This window comes from Embiotoca jacksoni, unplaced genomic scaffold (genome assembly GCF_022577435.1).
Source record: "Embiotoca jacksoni isolate LCO1_2020_lvr unplaced genomic scaffold, fEmbJac1.0.p SCAF_10, whole genome shotgun sequence".
NCBI classification, from domain to species: domain Eukaryota; kingdom Metazoa; phylum Chordata; class Actinopteri; family Embiotocidae; genus Embiotoca; species Embiotoca jacksoni.
In genome coordinates, this window is record NW_027185230.1 from 3,175,964 (window position 1) to 3,194,367 (window position 18,404).

An 18,404-nucleotide genomic window follows, 5' to 3' on the forward strand; every position below is an offset into this window, starting at 1 on the left:
TGTGACAAGGACTTTATTGTACTGTATTCTGGGATCTGTATGTGAAGGTTTGTTTTTGTATCGTTTGCAATGAAACAGTCAAAATTCAAAAAAAAGAATCCAGTCTCATATTTAAACCAAAAGAGAAATATTTATTTCATGATAGACCTCATTTGGAAATACCCAACCATTCAAAAAAAATGTACACGATTAAGTACTTATTTTTTCGAGGATGAACTGACAGGAGTTGAAATATCAATAGCCACATGCAATGGGTTTTTGTCCACTACATAAAAAGCGACTAGACCCCCCTCCCACCCTCACCCCGCCCCCTCTTTCCAGACAACATGGAGGCCCTCCTGTGTGTCCCCCTCACACAGTGCTAGGACTTTGTGTTTTTCAGGGCAGTTGGCCTTCGCAGTAACGCACATCATAGACAGTCAAAAAGTTTAGAAACTAAACATATCAGCATCCTCTACTCCGGAGGTCTTTGTGAACCAGCCAGAGCTGATGTCCTCAGTGTTTGCACTTTACTTCTCAGTGAGGTGTGTAACATTATTGGCTCCAATTGTCTCTGCCGACTGACCTGTTTTATTTGCAGCAAGAAGGCAGACTAAATTTTAAAAGCTACTTTAAAGTAATAATCTCGAAGATCCTCTTTTAAATAAATGTCTTTTAAGTCCCTGGTAGCAACAAATGAAATAACACAATAGTGAGTGAGTCTGTGGACAGCTGATGAAAGCCCTTGAATTTGCAGTCGGCCTTTTGCAAAATGAATGAGCTGTAGCGTCATTCCCGGGAAAACTCTTAAGCAGCACAACAGGCTCACTCTTCAACTCACTTGTGTGAAAAGAAGTGTGCTGAGAAGAAGTTGTGCTGGACTGTTTTTTTCTGGTCTCTGCTAGTGTTGCTATGAGCCAACAAACAAAGAAATGATCAATGACTAGAGATGATGAAACATCAAAAACAAGTGCATAACCAAAGGAAAAAAGACAAAAGGAAAAAAACCAAAATGAACTTGATGAGACTGTTTGTATGGAAAATGATGTGCAAAAGCACATCTGCAATTACCACTTATCACCAAAGAGAACAAAAGGCAGAGCTTCGGGATTGTTACTTTCAGCAGCTACTTTAAAGTGTAATTTAAAGTAAAGCATTGCTTATTTTTTTCTTTTTGTTTTCTGCATCAATACAATGTATATCAATATGCAAATGTCTTTGTGGAAAATATGATGGTTAAAGATAAGGCCATATACCGGAGTTAGTCAATACACTGTATATCAAATTTCATGTCAACAAAAATTGAACTCACCTCTTAAAGAAAGCTGAGCTGACAAGATCAATAAAAATCGGAATATCTGTAGAACTAGAATCAGGAAGTTGTTTGGTACGTTTATGCTCTTGGTAGAAAAGCCGATGAAAGCTGTACGCCAGCACCCTGCAGCTAATTGACTGTAAATCTGTAAAGTATTTATGGAGCCAGGAGATTACTGGAAATAAAAAGAAACACTAAGCACCGCACCCCTAGAAAATCACAAAACGATTAAGGGCTCCTTCTGAGGATACATGTCATCAGCACAGAGTTTTCCTTCAGATTGAAAATCGTCTGACACGGTTTGATTTCCACCAGTCTGAACAGCACCAAATGGAATTTCACACATGAAATATGATTAACATTAAAAGGGGAAAAAAAAAATCCCATCACCTGATAATCTGCAAAATAAAAAAAAATATTACAAAACAAATAAGGCAAGGTACAAAAATCACAACAATCCATCAGAGATTGAAACATGGCTGAATTTGGCTTTAAATGATTCAAAAGAAACGGTTGGTCCAGTTCAAAAAAAGAATCGTGATTCTGTGCAATAAAAATCAAACAATGAATTTAGAGATTTTAAAAGTGTGATGTGGCTGTTGAGTTGAATGATGTTTCCCTTTCGCATCCAGCTGACTGCACCCACAGACCGGTGACACCAAGACTTGACGTGAACTGTGTGTGTGTGGTTGTTGTGGCCTATAAAAACCCTCTAGCTGAGAGTCCATCCAGTTTCATCTCAGGAGGGGTTAAATGCTTCACCATGTTGTTTTTCGAGGGCTCAGAAGTCGAGCTGTCACCTGTATGCATTAGTGCCTCTCCCCTCCTTCAGTAAAGTCCTCTGCATGTGGATGAACCGTCTGTTCGGGGATGGCAATGTTCTTTACTGGCTGCTGTTGAGGTTCAGTAAGCAACGACCATTCTTCAAAGGCACCATACTGTACATTAGTCTGTATGTTGTGTGTGTTTATGTGGGCCGCACATGGGCACATGCATACATGGAGAAGTAAAACCAGTCAACAAAGTCGATTCCCTTCACTGGTGTCAGCCTACAAGGCATCACCATGACAACTAAGGCAAAATCTCCACATGTGAACACACCATTTTTTTTTCTTATTATTTTAGTTTTTCTGATCTGATTCTTTGCTTAAATCAACTTCGCCACAATAATCATTAGTAACGATAATAATCTCTATTCAATAAATTATCTATACTGTACAATTATTTCACCTCGCATAGACCTGCAACAAAGAGGAGCCTTTTTTCAAAGTAAAGCTTTCGACAGTCCTTTTTGCTGTGTCCTCAGTTCATTAAAGTCTCAGCAGAGCACACGCAGGCTGACAGACAGCAAGCTTGATTTTTTTTTTTTTTCTTCTTTCCTGTACAGAATTTAAACAGGACATCCTGCAAAAAAAACAAAAAACAAAAAAAAACTGATGCATAATTGAAGAATGAGAATCAGTGTAAGAAACGCCTGCAGAAAAAAATGAGAGTCCACCAAAAACAACAAGCGTTTTCCTGGAGAGAGGGAGTGATTTTCACTGAGAACAGTAGATAGAAGACGGTTCCTGATTTAAAAGCGGCATCTGAGCCTTACTGCACTCCCTCTTCATCCACGTAGGTTGAGGGAAACCATCCAATCTGCAACATGAAACAGTGATTATCAGACACACACTGCTGTGTTAAGCAGAGTAAACAAGAAATGTTAATTGAGTTCATCCAGAGGCTTTTTTGTTTTTTTTTACATGCTTTAGCTGCAGTATGATAAACATTTGGTAACACTGAAGTGAATCCACAGTATGAATACATTAGATCAAGGCTGCCCAGAGTACTTTTGTCTCCACTCATTTGCCAGAGGATGTGCATTATTTTCAGATAATTGCACAGCTCAGTAGCAGCATCGCCTCTGTACTATATATATAAAAAAAAAGATATATAGTTGAGGGCTACTTCAAATACTACTTCAGCTGTTGCTAGGCAACGACGTCTCTTACTTTTTAGAATAGTGAAGTGAGTACTAAACTAACGAAGGTAATACCGACACAAAGGTTGTATTTATGGCAACACCAAGACCTCCATTTCCTCCTGTTGGGATCTGTATGTGTGGATGTTATGTGTAAATAACATTTACAAGCCTCGACCCGATTACAAGCCTCTGAGTTTTTCTTGGACCAGATCGATATGTTAAAATTAGGGAGCTGCAAGTGAATATTTCAACAAATCTGGCCTGTCTCAGGTGAAGGGAAGTTATACTCTTTTATGGGCTTCTCTTGTTTTTCCAGCTGTGGACGACTTCCTCCGTAACGTTTTGTTGGGCTGGCTTGAGAAAGCAAGAGGCATATTTAGGAGACCTTTTCAATTGGTGGTTGGATTTTATAATATTTTTAATAAGGAAACTGCAGAGCTGCACGACTTGTTGATTGACAGAAAACTAGCGATGGCTACTCTGATGTGGATGTGACTCTACCTGATAAAAGCACATCTCACAATGAGCTCATCTTCCCCACATGCATTTTAGTGAATCACAATGCATTGCATCGGTCACACAGCTTAAACACAACATCATTTAATATAGCCTTCGCTTGCACCTTGGACTCTGATTGGCCGCCAATGGCCCAAATGGGCAAGTTATTGTCCAATTTACTTGCCATAAATGATATTTTACTGGCCCCTAGGTCACCTGTCATGTGGAACCCTGCCAGCTCCTTAAATGAATATGTTCTGGTTCTTTTAGTCATGCCTAATAATAAACTTTTAAGAATAAGAATAAGAATAATCTGCATTCATTGTATGCCTTCCACTAGCACACATTTTCTGCACACTAATATCAGTTTTAGATTAAATCTAACTGACTTTTTATTCAACCAATACATTTTAGTCTTCATTACTTCATCTGTGCCATTAATGCCATTATATGGTTCCATTTCACAAATGATAGGAGAAAGTGGAAAAACATATTTCCACCCTTGGAGTAAAAGTAAAATGGCAACATGCTTTGATCAAATCCAGATGAGACTGCTAAAGCATTTAGACAGCACACTGCACAAAAAAGTGCAGCAAAGTTTAGCTATGCGACTGCACAACCTGAACGGACACACTCAGTCTGGCTCTACAGCAACACATTAACACTGTCAATTTTACAGCTTGATGGGGAACATTCCTAAAATAAAAAGATGACATCACATCCAGTTTCACAGCCAGCCTATTGAACTGGCACAATTCCCAGTAGCCAGGTTTTTACTTCCCTCTTTCAACCACCTGCTTCATGAATGCTTTTAATATCAATTATTTAATTGTGAAATTCAGACACTCTGGTGTCCAGCAAGCTCACATCAGTGATGTACTTTAGAGTGCGTGATTACTTAATTTTTTATGGTATGCATATCTCTATAATGATTAAGCTAATGGCATGTGTTCGGTACTAATATCCAAAAATTATAGCACCCATAGCATTTACTTTCAGTGCACTCTGGGCTCTGATCATTTTCACCATCTATGAATGAGCTTTACTCACTCTTCCACTGGCCTCTCCTTTCCACCAGCCCTGGTCTCCGCCGATCTTGCTGTAGATTTTAACAATGTCTCCTTCTCGCAGCGACAGCTCTCTCATGTCTCGCGCCGCAAAGTTATACCTGGCCACGGCTGTACTGACCACCCGAGGAGTAAACACTGAAAATGGAAACGGTGGGAGCTCAGTACTTTCATAGTTTAACAATTTACTTCAATTGTTTTATATATAATGCAGTAAGAACAGTTATTAATTACTGGCATTAGAGATGAATAACTTTCTCGATGCGTGAGAGATGGTTGAGAGAGAGGTCATACTGGACATAATGATAATTAGTTGTGAAGGATGTACAGAGGGAAGATGGCCAGGTCAGTGTTCAGTACGAAACACTGTGGTCACAAAATGACAAATGAGCACAATGGGAAAGGACTATAAATGGTTTCATCACGGGAGAGGTTTCCTTCTCTTGATTTAATGAGGAAATGTCACCCTGGGAAGAACTGAAATGCTCTTGTTAATGAAAAGAGCGTCACAGAGAAGAGGAAATGAGGTCGAGAGCACAGAGGCTTATTAAGTAATTACAGGCGATGGGGTGCAAGAAGACAACAGGAGCAAGAAAAGAAAGGAGAAGAAAAAAAAAAAGAAGAGTACCTGACCAAAAGGGAGCTGAGCTCTGAGAAGAGGAAAAGTTGAGGCCCTGTGGACTGAGGAAGGAGAAGTTGTAGGAGGCGCAGGTGGCTGCTGGGAGGGGGAGAGAAAAAAGAGACGGAGGAAGAAATAAAGCCGGAAAATGTTAGAGGTGCAGGAAGGCACAGCTGGAGCCAGAATAGCAGAATAGTTAAGAAGGAGAATGCATGAAAGTTATAGTTCCCTCTGTGTCCTGTTTAATCTCAAAGGTCCTATATTGTATCAATTCACATTCCCTTTTTCATTATAAAGCAGGTGTAGGTCCTATATAAATACTGTAACAGTGTCAGAACTCTCAGTCTAAGGAGACATGCACACAGCTTGTATTAACTTCTTTAAGTTTCTGATGTCACAAACACTCATTGAAATGTCCACTCTCAGCACAGCCCACTGTCCAACGTTTTATCTGGGAGACAATATTGAGTGGTCGTTCCGTCGCATAGTTGGAAGCTACAACACTAAAATAGACCAGCAGTTGGCCGGGGCATGTGTCAATCAGAAAGAAGTCAGCCAATCAGAAGTGTGTCATTGATATCAATGTGCCTTAAAGACAGGAACAAAACAGTTGTTGGTACTTAAAACCAACAAAAATATCATGCTGATATCAATACTGCAAGTAAAATATGGGCCAACTTGACTGCCTTATCTGTGGGAATTTGTTATTTACAAAATCTCTATTTATTTATTGATTGCAAACTGGAACAGTGTATAGAGTACTACTAGGGAACTAAATACTACGATAGATTACTATTTAGTTCCCAGTGGCAGTCTTGACATTATTGTTAAATATTGTTTTCGAAACACTGAAATATATTTAATTTCTTTATCCTTATTTACTGAACATTGCCATGTGTAAAACAAACTTTTCCAATATTACAAACAGACTAAGTGAATGCCCAACTTAATGTGTGACGTGCATTAAAAAGACTGCTCTTTGTAGCATATCACGTCTGATAAATGTTTGCATAATGTTTGTGTGGACTCACTCCATTAGCAAACTGTCAGTACATAATGGTGCAGAAAGCACAGCTTTTAAAATTTTAATGAGACAAGCGGCTATGACTGGCAATGGCTGTTACCAGTCCTGAAACAAACCTGCTTACACAATATGGTGTTGTCATAAATGATTCCTAATCATAATATATTTGTACTAAACCAGCAGCTGTTTCACTGGATACCCTCAAGTGGGACATAGCTGCAGCCACAAAAATGCCAAAGTTTGTGCTTGCAAACATAGTTAAGGTTAAGCACAAGACCACAGCAGCAGCAGCAGCACCAGCAGCAGGAAAAACGATGTTGTCTCCATCGGTTTGCAAATTCAGCCAAAACAGGAAGGAAACAATCTTGCTGTGGCAGCCCGTTAGGTCCATGTGCAGAGTGAACAAAGGCAGGCCAATGAAGGACAGATGCCAGAGCAGGGCCACCGCCAGTATTCACACTGTCTAATAGACAGAGAGGACAGCCAATTCAGACAGTCCACAGTCGTCGGAGTGAGCTGACTTCCCCTTTGTCACTCTCTCTTCATCATTTCACACTGCTGTCCTCCTATTCTGCCCTGTTCCCCTCTGGCCTCCCTCACTTTATCTCTGTATGAGTCAGGAAAGTCACTGAGCAGAAGACCAGGGGAGACAAGGAGAGTAGGAAGCAGTCTCTCCGATTTGTTTTGCCCTCCCTTACTAAATCCACAGCCAATATGGTAAGGGATTCGATTTATAAACTAGACCTGAACATTATAGCATCAAAGTCAAATTAGTATCATCATAATCATTCAGAGCGAGGTAGATGTAAAGGATTTAAGATGGCGCCGTGCTAGTGGCAGCCTGTTGCAGCAGGTCCCTGTGTGTTTTAGTTTTAAGCCTTTTTTTTAAAAACTTTTTTCGCCTCTCTTCTGAGTTGCTTTTCTTTCACGTTTTGTTAAGTCACGGTCAGGCAATGGACCATAACTTTTTTTCCACTTTTCTGGTGGCTTTTCTGTTACTTTGTTCCCTCTTTGTAATGGAGAGCCACCCACAGTAGACTGGGGACATTGTTTACTCTCGCGATCAGCTGATTGCGCTGAGTAAACCTCTGCTGCTGCCCAGTGCGAGGCCTGAAATCCCGGACGGCCTGCGGAGAAGATGTCGGGGTTGCAGAGCTGGCGCTAAGTTGAAGGTGAAGAGGAGGAAATTCAAACCATCGGTACCAACGATTTTAATGGGGAACGTGAGGTCTTTTGCCAATAATACGGATGAGCTCGGCGCGCTGATTAAGACCCAGAGGGAGTACCGCGAGTGCAGCATCATGTGTTTCACTGAGTTGCACTCACATTTGCCGGACCACAGCGCGGCCGTACGCGGCTTCAGGACTGTTCGGGCAAACAGAGACGTTGTGCAGAGCGGCGAGAAGAAAGGTGGAGGGATTGCAGTCTATGTGAACGAGAGGTGGTGCAATCCCGGCCACGTGCGTGTGAAGGAACGTTTCTGTAGCCCGGACATCGAACTTCTAGCCGTGGGGGTGCGCCCGTATTATTTGCCGAGGGAGTTCTCGTCCGCCGTGTACGTTCCTCCATCAGCTGATGCTGAGGCAGCAGTGGACACCATACACTCCACGGTGTCTAAACTGCAGACTCGGTATCTTTATCCTAGCCCTTTGTTCAACATCAGATGCCCAATCTTTCAATCTTTTCAAATAAAACAAAGATCTTCTCAGAGGTCCTTGAGAACGTCTGGTCTTTTACACCTTGGCTCTAAGGATGATCTCAGCCCTCCCACAACGGAAACCCATTCCTTCCAGTCATTATCCAAAGCTCTTGACCATAGGTGAGGGTTCTTACCCACATCAACTGGTAAATCAAGAGCAATATCAGGACCTTTATGGGATGACTGGGAAAAAGCAACACAATATACAGATGGTGGCATCTCCTTGAGCAACCAGCAAACTTTCCTTACAAACCGATTGGGTTGTAGCCCAAAGGGATGACGTGGCTGCCATCTTACGGTCCCACCACAAGAAAGACTATACATAAGGGTCACATGCTTTTGCCATCTACACAAAATAAAAAGTGGTCTAAACACATTGCATTTTGTATTTGACCGTTGCTCTTCCAAAGTCAGTGGATGTTCCCCTCTGAAGATGTAAAACCCTCCCTGACTTAGCTCTGCCATAGCCAGCCAGACAGACAACAGTCATAGTCACTTCATCTCTACTGTCAATCCATTATTTAGAATCAGTTACTCTGATTAATCATCAAGGTCTTTAGGTCTGTTGTCGAGCTATATGCTAATATTTATGGCCATACATTTCCCACTGGTTCCAGGCTCTGTGTTGGGATTGGCTGAAATTTGGTACCAAACGACTAAAAGTCGTAAGTAAAAGTAAAAATGTAAGAGAAAAGAAAAACCTGAACGTTTACCTGGTGAGCGTGTGCTGGCCCGTGTTAGCGAGCGTTCTCTCGACTTGTAGGGGTATCGCAATGTTGTATCTAACAACTTGAAGCTTTCTTTCAGCGAATGGGACTGATAGTACTCCACCAGCTCCTGTTACATAGCAGGACACAACACTTTAGAAATATTTCTTCTTTCACGCTGCCATCAGTTTTTGATAAGTATTTCATTTTCTTTGTGATTATATAGACGACTTACCAAAAGACTCTCAAACTTCTTTGCCTCAGTGATGTGAATCCAGCTGTCTTTTTCAATGACTTTAATGTGTTTTACTTCATCATTGAATCTGTGAAGGAGAAGTTGGTTTTTATTGTTATAGATTTACTTTATCTAAAACTATGTGTAGGTCATTGTTACAAATGCAAACTTTGACTAATTTACTCTTCGGTTAATGCGTTCAGCTGCTCAAAAAATATTTTTGTAAATGCGATGAACCAGATTAAAATAAAGTAATTTTCAAAACCTAAGGCTGACTGTCCGTTTTTTTTACTTAAGTATATACATTCTGGTCCCCACAGTCTTGTTGCACCTGTGTTAAAGAGTTATTTACAAATGTGCAAATATATTCCTCCTCCCAACTCATCACTGTTTGACAGGTCCAGTTAGAGCCCACACATTATTTCTCTTTGGAATGCATTCTTTCAGTGCACAAGCACAAAAGAAAAATAGGATTTAAAAAAAAAAAAGCAATTACTGAGTGGTAATTAGCTGGAGCTAAAAGATGCTCTGAAAAAGCTGACTGGAGCTTCCTGTGAGAATTTTTATTTCCCATGAGATACAGATAAAAACCTTCCCTTGACATTTTCCCTCCCTCTGTAAAGATGTGAAATACTCACTTGATGCTGATGGCGAACCTCTCCGCCTCGGCTGTCCTCTCTCTGATAAGGTAGGTCCCGCTACTGTGGGATTTTAAAAGGTTGTCTGCCTGCTGGCGCTCCATGTTCCCTGCAAACCTACAGAGAAGCAGAAAATAAAGGTTGGGACCTCCAAATAAAAAGTTAGATTATCAAGTGACATGGTGAAGGCTTTGCAAATACGAGCCATCAAACAACCATGTAGTAATTAATCTTTCGGTCGGGGTCAGCCTGCTTTAAATTGAACCAGTCTATAGAGTTAGTATTGATTTTCACCATTAACAGATCTGAACTAATTATAAGATAGCGACCTTGGAGTAATGGTAGTACACTGTATAATGTTCAGAGCCATTAAATCCCCAACTTTCAGAAGTTAAAGATCTTACCAAGGATATCCGAAGTAGTCTGCTTCCCTTGACGACTGCCGGCTGGATAATGACTGGAAGGGCTGTCACAAAGGACGTAAACCGCACGTTAAAGAACAGAATAACGTCACGGCACAGAGGTAGTTAAATTATATGTGAACACTGTTATTTCCACAGAAATCACACCTACTGCAATGATTCACCACCTACTGTGCAAGTGCATGAGTAACTTACCTTTGGGTCCAAGCAAGGCTTTACACAAGAACTGGGGAAAAAGCCACTCTTTTGGGTCTGAATCAGCTTCCCCTGAAAGATAAAGGCAGGGCAGGTTTATTTGTAGAACTGTGGCTGTGCTTTACATAAGGAAAAGGAAAATAAGTTTATTTAAAATAATACATAGAAGTTACAGTGCAGTAAGAAGTCGCACCTTGATGTACTGGGATAACTGAGATGTGGACAACAAATCACCGTGTATGGAAGAAAAACTAAAACAAAGATAGATGGCTCATTGGAAAATTCTAATTTACTCTAATGTTAAGAGTCATTTTATAGCTTTATGTATATTTTAAAAAAGTGAGACTTTGGTGCCTCCCGGTGGTAACATTTAAAGAGACATGAACACAGATAGCTTACACAATCCACCATTTATTTATTTATTTTTTACCAGGCACAGCCTTATTTTTCTTAAAAGGGAACCACCTGAAAGCCAGCCAATAACATAACATACTGTACATCATATTATATATTGCTACTAAGTGCTGTGTCAAGTTTATCTATCAATGTCAGACCGGAGTTGAATCACCTGCACTGTCTGCTACTTGAAGCAATCGATTCGGAGCTCAGTGTGACATCACACGGAGGGATTGAACTGTCATGCTGCAGAGGCACGACGTGGTGCAATAGCTAAGATCAATTAATGACTTCAGAAAGTTGCCCCAAGTCAGTCTGGGAAAAGCTAGCCTGATAATAGCTCGATTCACTCTGTGATTTAGCAGGTCGGCCAAAAGTGCCCGGAGCGAGTCGTGTCACAGCTGCTGTCATCCAATATCATCCACTGTGGAGAATCCTCCAGGTCTGCAGGTACAGCACCACTAAGGCTCAGCTCAGGTTGCCTGGTTCATACCATCTGTAATGTATGAAGCTAATTTCAGGTAGACTGCTATTTCTGCCCCAATTTATCATATAAAATATTCACCATGGGCAAATGTCCCGGTATTTAAGTGACAGTTGTCTGTTCCACAGCACTTTGGATTAAATGAATAGTAAAACTTTTCTTTTAGATATATGCTTATTTGCCTTCTTGCCAACAGTAAAATAAGAAGACTAGAGCCACCCCCATGTCTAAATATGGCAACTAGCAACTATATAGTAAGGGAAACAGTTAGTATGGCTCAGTCCAAAAGCAACATAATTCACCTACCAGCAACTCTGAAGCTCAGTAATTAATACATCATATCTCATGTATTTAATCCATACAAAAACCAAAGTGTAAAAATAACATGTTGTGGTTTTACGAGCGGGTTCTGTGCCAACCTATTTCTTGGCCGTGCTACTGACTTCCTGGAGTCTCCACTGGTTGCCTGGAAACCTCAGGGTGATGACAAGACTCAAGGAAGATAAAGCACCCAGTCAGTAAAACATCTTTGTTTTAGTATGGATTAAACAAATATGATACAATTAATTAGAATAGATACTATTCACAATGTTTTCCTTTTATTGATGGACGTCAGCACTTTAACCTGAGTCACTGATTGATTTCTAATCCTATGAAACAGATTCAGCCTGCTGGAGTGAAGGGCAAACATGACGGGAGCTACATAACAATATTCACACTTTGAGTCAAAGTGTCCGATAGATTCAATTAGAACTGATCGCCCGCTGTACCTCCCACCATGTGGTGTCCGGATCTCCCTTCAGCAGCTCGATAAAATCGCCTGTTTGGAAACAGAGAGGTGTCTTCAGTGGAGGTGCCGGTGTGCCATGGTAGTTCCTTACTGCCACCATCTTAGGACCTGGAAACACAAGTGTTTGCAGAGGTTGGTGGGAGCTACAGTTAAAGTGCTGTTCAATGTGGTTTGGATTTGCCCTTTTTCTTTCACATGGAATGCACTGTTATCTGCTGATAAGCGCATTTTTGCATAAAAGTCTTGCCCAGTGAGTGATACAGTTGTGTAAGATACACACAATATAACCACAACATCCCAGGTTCGAGTGTGGTCCAGGACCCTTTTTGAATGGTATTCTTTTCATTGTTCACTTTGAAGTGCAAATATGACTGAAATCTTACCAAAAGCTACTTGAACTGTAATATTAGATTCAGTCTCATTCTCTGCAGACTGAGCACTGTGTGTTTATTATTTCAGGGCAGGACTGTATACATACTAATGGATCCATCATAGCCTTCTTATATTTTGAATTTAAACATACAGCATACAAGTCTACTGAATCTATAAGCACCAATCAGCCACAACATTTAAACCACTGACACGCATGCTGAGAGGTGTTCCTAATATTTTGTCCGTACCATTTAAATCACTTGGGTTGACAAAATATTAGGAACACCTTTCAGTAATACCAAGTGCACTTCAACAGCACCACAAACCACAGTCTCCAAACTGACCAACAAAATAAATACACACCTCTCACAATGAGATGAAATATGAACTGTACATTATGATATTTATGGAGGGAGGCCAGGCTGTTGTATTTTAATTCATTCTGCACCTCAGTGTTTTCAATGCTGTGGCTGATCAGTGCATACAGATACAGTATGCACTGCCACCCACACTTCGTGTTTGATCATATTTCTGTAGTTTATACTACATAGCAGAGGTATCCACTAGATAGCAGTAGAGAGCTGTGCTGTTCAGGATTAGTTGCTGCCAAAACAAACTTGACAGCTGTCAGAAAACCCAGCTCCACATCAAAGTGTATATTTGACAGGAAGTGCTCTTACCTGGTGACATCCCGGGCTCCTAGAAAAGAGAAACAAACACTTTGTCACATATGCTTTTACCCAACAAGAATACGTCTATGGCAATTGAATAGTAATTCATTTACAAAGAAAGACAGAGGCAATGAGAGGATGCTGCAGCATGCTGGACCGACAGAGGCTCCACTCACCAAGTCATGAGGATCTGAAACAAGACATACAAAATATGGAGACTGTTAGGGAGGAGTCACAACAAAACTGGATACCATTATTGATCAGGTAAGAATGAGCTATGAGCAGCATTTGACAAGAACATTTGTCAAACATGGATCAAAACATGTTTTAATCGTGTATGTCGAAAAAAGAATGCTTTTAACATGTGCGACTTGTTTGGCTTCTTTCCAGAAGTAAAGTGTTCAACAGTGGATATAACAAAGCCAAGGACATAGCTACTGTATATGTGGTTACCAGAGTCAAAAGTCTTTATTTTTACCTTGACTAACTGCAGTATTTAAGGATCTTTTTTAACCTGAAGAACTGGAAGAGGGGCTGGATGGCTTTTAAACATTTAACAGTTTAGTCTTGCTCAGATGTACTGAACTGACTCCAGTTTGAGAAAACAAGCCAATGACTTTTGGAATTTCTGTTGAGGAAATCTGTTGTGCCCAAAGCTCGGGGTTGAGACCCCTTCCACCCATCGCAAGATGAATCCGAGGGGTAGTGACATGATTACATCGACAGCAAAGGGAAGGGAGAAAGAATTATGCTGCACAAATTTATATTTATTTTGAAAGACATTTCTAAATCTGCTTCTTTTAGGCTCATTAATAACTGGATGGATATTTCATCTCTTTAAGCCTCTAAAACATCATACAAATTTTACAATCTGGTCATAACTTGTCACATACATATGAAACCTGTCAAGATGGGTCAGAAATAGGATTTTTTTTTTTTTTTTTTTTTAATTTTAAAGAGTTGGGAACATTGAGTGCTATCTCTTGAAGTACTGGAGCACACCTGTTACACTTACAGGTTCACATTGCCAGCCAATAATGTATATTTCCACTGCTTTAATTCAATGAAGTCAGCAATATAATCTTGCTATTTGCAACCGTTGTTCTGATTAACTCATTTAAAGTGTTCTTGTCTGATTTCAGTCAAACCCGTTCCTGCAAATGTTTTACAATAAAAGCCTTGTTAAGAAAAGAAGGGCTTTCTCTTTAATGAAATTCTATAGTGCTTTTAATTTGAAACAGATACAGGAAGTGTTAAGTTTGTATTGATGTGTAATGCTGATTTTAACAGAGCAAGCGGATCAAAACAAGGATTCCAGGTGACATCCTGAATCAATCAATACACTCAAATGTCAATATAACAACTTATTTGTTTTTATTAGCTTCCTTACATGACATAAGCATTTAAAAATATGAATGAATTTCAACTGTGAACATGTTATTTCCTCATTTGGAGAAAAAAAAATGTGGCAGAGCCTTTACAGAGCCACACAGATGCAAAGAGGCAAACATTATTGGGAACCACTGGAGCCAATATATTAGTTAAAAAAAAAATATATATATATATATATATATATATATATATATATATATCTAAAAAGACACAATTCCTCCAGACTCAATCGCTGTTTTCCTCTGTGGTGTCAAACCCAGTGACACAATGAAATCATCTCACTGCTCCAACTCCTCCCCCTCTTTTCCTTCTGGATAAAGTGGCCTATAAGCAGGACAGAGCTTTGTGACAGCAGGGTTAAGTTTGTGGGTGGAATTGAAATTACAGCAGTCATCAGTGATGGACTGTATGTCACACAGTTGTTGTTTTTTTTTATCTCAATGTTGCTCAGCCCTACAACTTGACCTCCAAAAGTTCATCTGAACGTCTGGTAGAAAGGAAACACCTACTGATTTTACAGATGGTGATGACTTCCAGACACTCTTTGTGAGCTCCTGTTCCACAGCGAGAGCAGAAGTAACCCTGATAGAAGATGCCCCTAGAGGACACACGCACACACACACACACACACACAGAAACACACACTTCAGTAATGCAAGCAGGAAGTGTCTGAGACACAAATTAACCTCCTGTAAGAACAACACACAAGGGGAGCTGCTGCTTGTTGCTGTGACTCTGCAAATGTGGCTGCACATTCTCCATCATTTTCACTCTGTAATTCTTTAAAATCACAAAATCAACTCGCTTCATTCAAGACTATGTACTGCTAAAATGTATTTATTATGGATACTATAACACTGAATGCATCGCCATGTGTCATGTTGAATAGTAAGTGCCATAAATCACGACGGGATCCGCTGGGGCTGCAGCAGTAATTAGCATCTATCAGGGACTGAGAATGCTGGTCCCTGCCTCCACCCGGCTCTGTGAATTTAGGTCAGCAAAGCCACGAAATTTTGTGGGTCAATACACAGAGTGGAGTTTAGCCGGCTGACTGTAATGGAGGTGAAAGTGGTGATTCAGTGACACGGGTTCTCCCCGCTGAAGTCGAGCAGCATTCTCACATGAGAGGAGGTGTGTTCAGGCACCCAGTGGGTGGTATTGGGAAGGGGGATGTTTAAAAATACCATCAGTCAGCCGCAGTCACACTTACTAGAATATTTTCCAAAGACTGTTTTCGCACTAATGAGGGGGTACGTTAGCCAAAAAAATATTCCCTCTGTGATATAAGCCTGTTCGTTTGTTTGCAGCTCACCATATGTGGCTGACTTTCTCTAGAGTTTTAAATTATTTAGTCACTTTGTTTTGCTCTTGAGTTTTTAACTCAAACTAATTTTAATTGAGATACACTTTATTTAATAATGATGAACAGCACTAAGCTACTGCAGCCTTAAAAGTCATGGAAAAATTACTCAAGCACAGTAGGTATTTTCAGTATTTCTATTTTCTAACGCTTTTTATTTACTAACACAGGGAAATGTTGTCTAATTTTATTCCAATATTTCCTAGTTATAGTTACTATAAAGTTTGTGGTTTAAAATTTGTATTTTAAAGAAGAAAATTACGTGAACATATAAGCTTAAACTGCCAAAAAGTTACATCTAAGCTTGACAGCTCACTCTTCACCATTGAAAGTTCTTACTGGCTTGATGTGGAGTTTTCAATAAATTATTAGGTCTTCATCAGCAGAGCAAATGTATTACAATGACGTATCTTTTGTCAATGAGTTACAATTAGCACCATCAATACCTGTCACGCATTATAAAGCTGTATAACTGTAATTATAACACAACATATAATATACATTATAACCACATGAAAGTGGCCTTTCTGTATAATGGTTACTGTTACTGTCATTATTTTGTTGCAAATTCTTCTGTACAAGTTATTGATGTGACTGCTTTCCCCACCACTGCATTAAACATAGATGTATAGTATCTTTGTATCTGTGTTACATACAGTTAGTCCACCCACACTGTACATATAATACAGAGAAATAAATCTCTGCTGATACGTATTAGTCCTCAGAAAGTCTGGAGCAAAATGTATTCATTATGCATTATTAATTGTTGAATATGAAGGTGCTGTTATGAACATCAGCACTGCAGCTATCAGGGTCATACCTCAGGAGCATTTTGCAGGCTCGACAGTTGGTGTTCTTATCAAATGTGTGCATTTGGAAGTTGTGCTGATTGGCCGTGGCTCTCTCAGGCTTGATGTTGGACCTGGACGAGTAAATAATTCTGAGTGAAATGAACGAATTTGACAAAACAGCTTGTATCATTTCTATTGCCATGAAATTGAAGTTGGGATGATATGAACAATGAGATAACAGAAATTGCAGAATTTATCACATACGAGTGATAACAGCTTGATGTTTCTACTGTTTCATTTAATTAACGAACCCCCCCAAAAAAACTTTCCCATCTGGTAATTTGAAAAACAATTTTTGGCTTTTTTTTTTTTTTTTTCTAGAAAGTTTCTGCATTGCAATCCAAATCCAGTTATATAAAATAGACTATTCATGTAGTCATACTCACATGGCCATTTCAAACTGCTCCATCCACTTCCTCTTTGTCTCCTCAGTTTTACAAAAGAACTGGAAGCCCTGCTTCCCTTGCAGGTGGATCAGGTAGAAACCGTAAGACCACTGGGGAGAAAAAGTGAGTGTCGAACAGATGGCAGAGAGGTATGTGTGGATGGCAATGGCAGACAGAGATGGGCAAGGAAGCTTCCATAAGAAATCCAGCATATTCAAATTTAAATTCAGAACTTAAAGTTGCTCTACATGCTTTAGCAATGCATCCTAGCAAAAGCTGGAGAGAAAGTCACAGAGCCGGTAGGCACATCAACAATCATGGCATGACATCCAAAAAAAATACCACTACCATAAACAAATAGGCCACTATGAGAAGTTAAATTAAAGGGGTCACTTTGGCTTACCATTTTTCCACTCGACTGGTAAGCATGCAAAAAGAAAGACACCAGAGAAAGACCCAGTTACACATGCAAACATGGACAGACACATGCAAATTCAAAACAAAAAGCCATGTTAGACCGGTGGCACAGCGCACTGCAGTTTACGTTTCCATGAATCCTAAATGACCTTCATTGCATTTACATGGCTTTTCAAGCATGAATGGGCGCAACACACATTTGACACTTCAATGCATTACGCATAAATTGCATATCTGAAATTACCATCAAGCTCCTTCAGCTCAAGGACAACATTGGTAATGATTACACAGGCTGTTTCCTCCTCTGCACTCGCTCGGCTAATTTTACAAAGATCTCGCTGTGTTCGAAACATTGCTCCGTTTCATTTCAAACCAAAAGGATGATTTTCTTACCTTTTTCATGTCTCTGTTGTTCATGGGGTCGTCTGACATTTTATATGACTGAAGTTCAATAATCTCTTTGAGCTCATAGCTGTAGCCTTTCCTCTTGCATACAATAACCACTTTATCAAACAGGAATATATACCTGAAGACAAACACACACATTCATTGATTATTTGGCAGGGATGAAATGTTGCGGTTGTTCTTGGATTATGAGAGTTTTTCTGCAGAATTTGGACTCACCGGTCCTGTTTCGTTCGGTTGACGATGGAGCACACCTTCAGCTCTCCGTCTATCTTTGGCCTCCCGTACTCCTCCAGTTTGACCTGCTGCTTAGGTCGCAAATGCACAAACAGTGTCAATCCACTACAACTTCTAATTTTAATGAGAAACCATATATGATTCAGCTAACTCTGAATTTCAAAGAGAATCCAGATAGATATAGAAAGAGTGACACAACTCTGAAACTGTTCACTTCCTGTTGAGTTACTTCTCCATCCCCCTGATCCAAATCTCTTTTAAAGTCACGTACACTAC

At 40.0% G+C, this 18,404-nt stretch overlaps 1 protein-coding gene across 4 annotated transcripts in view; it reads right to left on the bottom strand.

The window, feature by feature from the left end:
- Window positions 1–110: 110 nt before the first annotated feature.
- vav2 (vav 2 guanine nucleotide exchange factor) overlaps window positions 111–18,404 on the bottom strand; it is a 213,282-nt gene continuing 194,988 nt past the window's right edge. Inside the window, exons 14-30 of one of the 4 annotated variants that reach the window (XM_069161930.1) lie at window positions 18,111–18,196; window positions 17,880–18,012; window positions 17,473–17,487; window positions 17,070–17,179; window positions 16,653–16,754; window positions 14,979–15,067; window positions 13,254–13,267; window positions 13,087–13,105; window positions 12,015–12,142; window positions 10,365–10,436; window positions 10,152–10,213; window positions 9,748–9,864; window positions 9,110–9,197; window positions 8,881–9,004; window positions 5,454–5,543; window positions 4,809–4,963; window positions 111–2,935 (exon numbers count right to left, since the gene is read on the bottom strand). In XM_069161930.1, the coding sequence (XP_069018031.1) occupies window positions 2,888–2,935; window positions 4,809–4,963; window positions 5,454–5,543; window positions 8,881–9,004; window positions 9,110–9,197; window positions 9,748–9,864; window positions 10,152–10,213; window positions 10,365–10,436; window positions 12,015–12,142; window positions 13,087–13,105; window positions 13,254–13,267; window positions 14,979–15,067; window positions 16,653–16,754; window positions 17,070–17,179; window positions 17,473–17,487; window positions 17,880–18,012; window positions 18,111–18,196 (1,452 nt within the window). In that variant the 3' untranslated portion in view covers window positions 111–2,887. Of the gene's footprint in view, window positions 2,936–4,808; window positions 4,964–5,453; window positions 5,544–8,880; window positions 9,005–9,109; window positions 9,198–9,747; window positions 9,865–10,151; window positions 10,214–10,364; window positions 10,437–12,014; window positions 12,143–13,086; window positions 13,106–13,190; window positions 13,268–14,978; window positions 15,068–16,652; window positions 16,755–17,069; window positions 17,180–17,472; window positions 17,488–17,879; window positions 18,013–18,110; window positions 18,200–18,404 lie in introns of all 4 variants that reach the window. The other 3 variants (XM_069161921.1, XM_069161913.1, XM_069161939.1) reach the window with 3 other exon arrangements.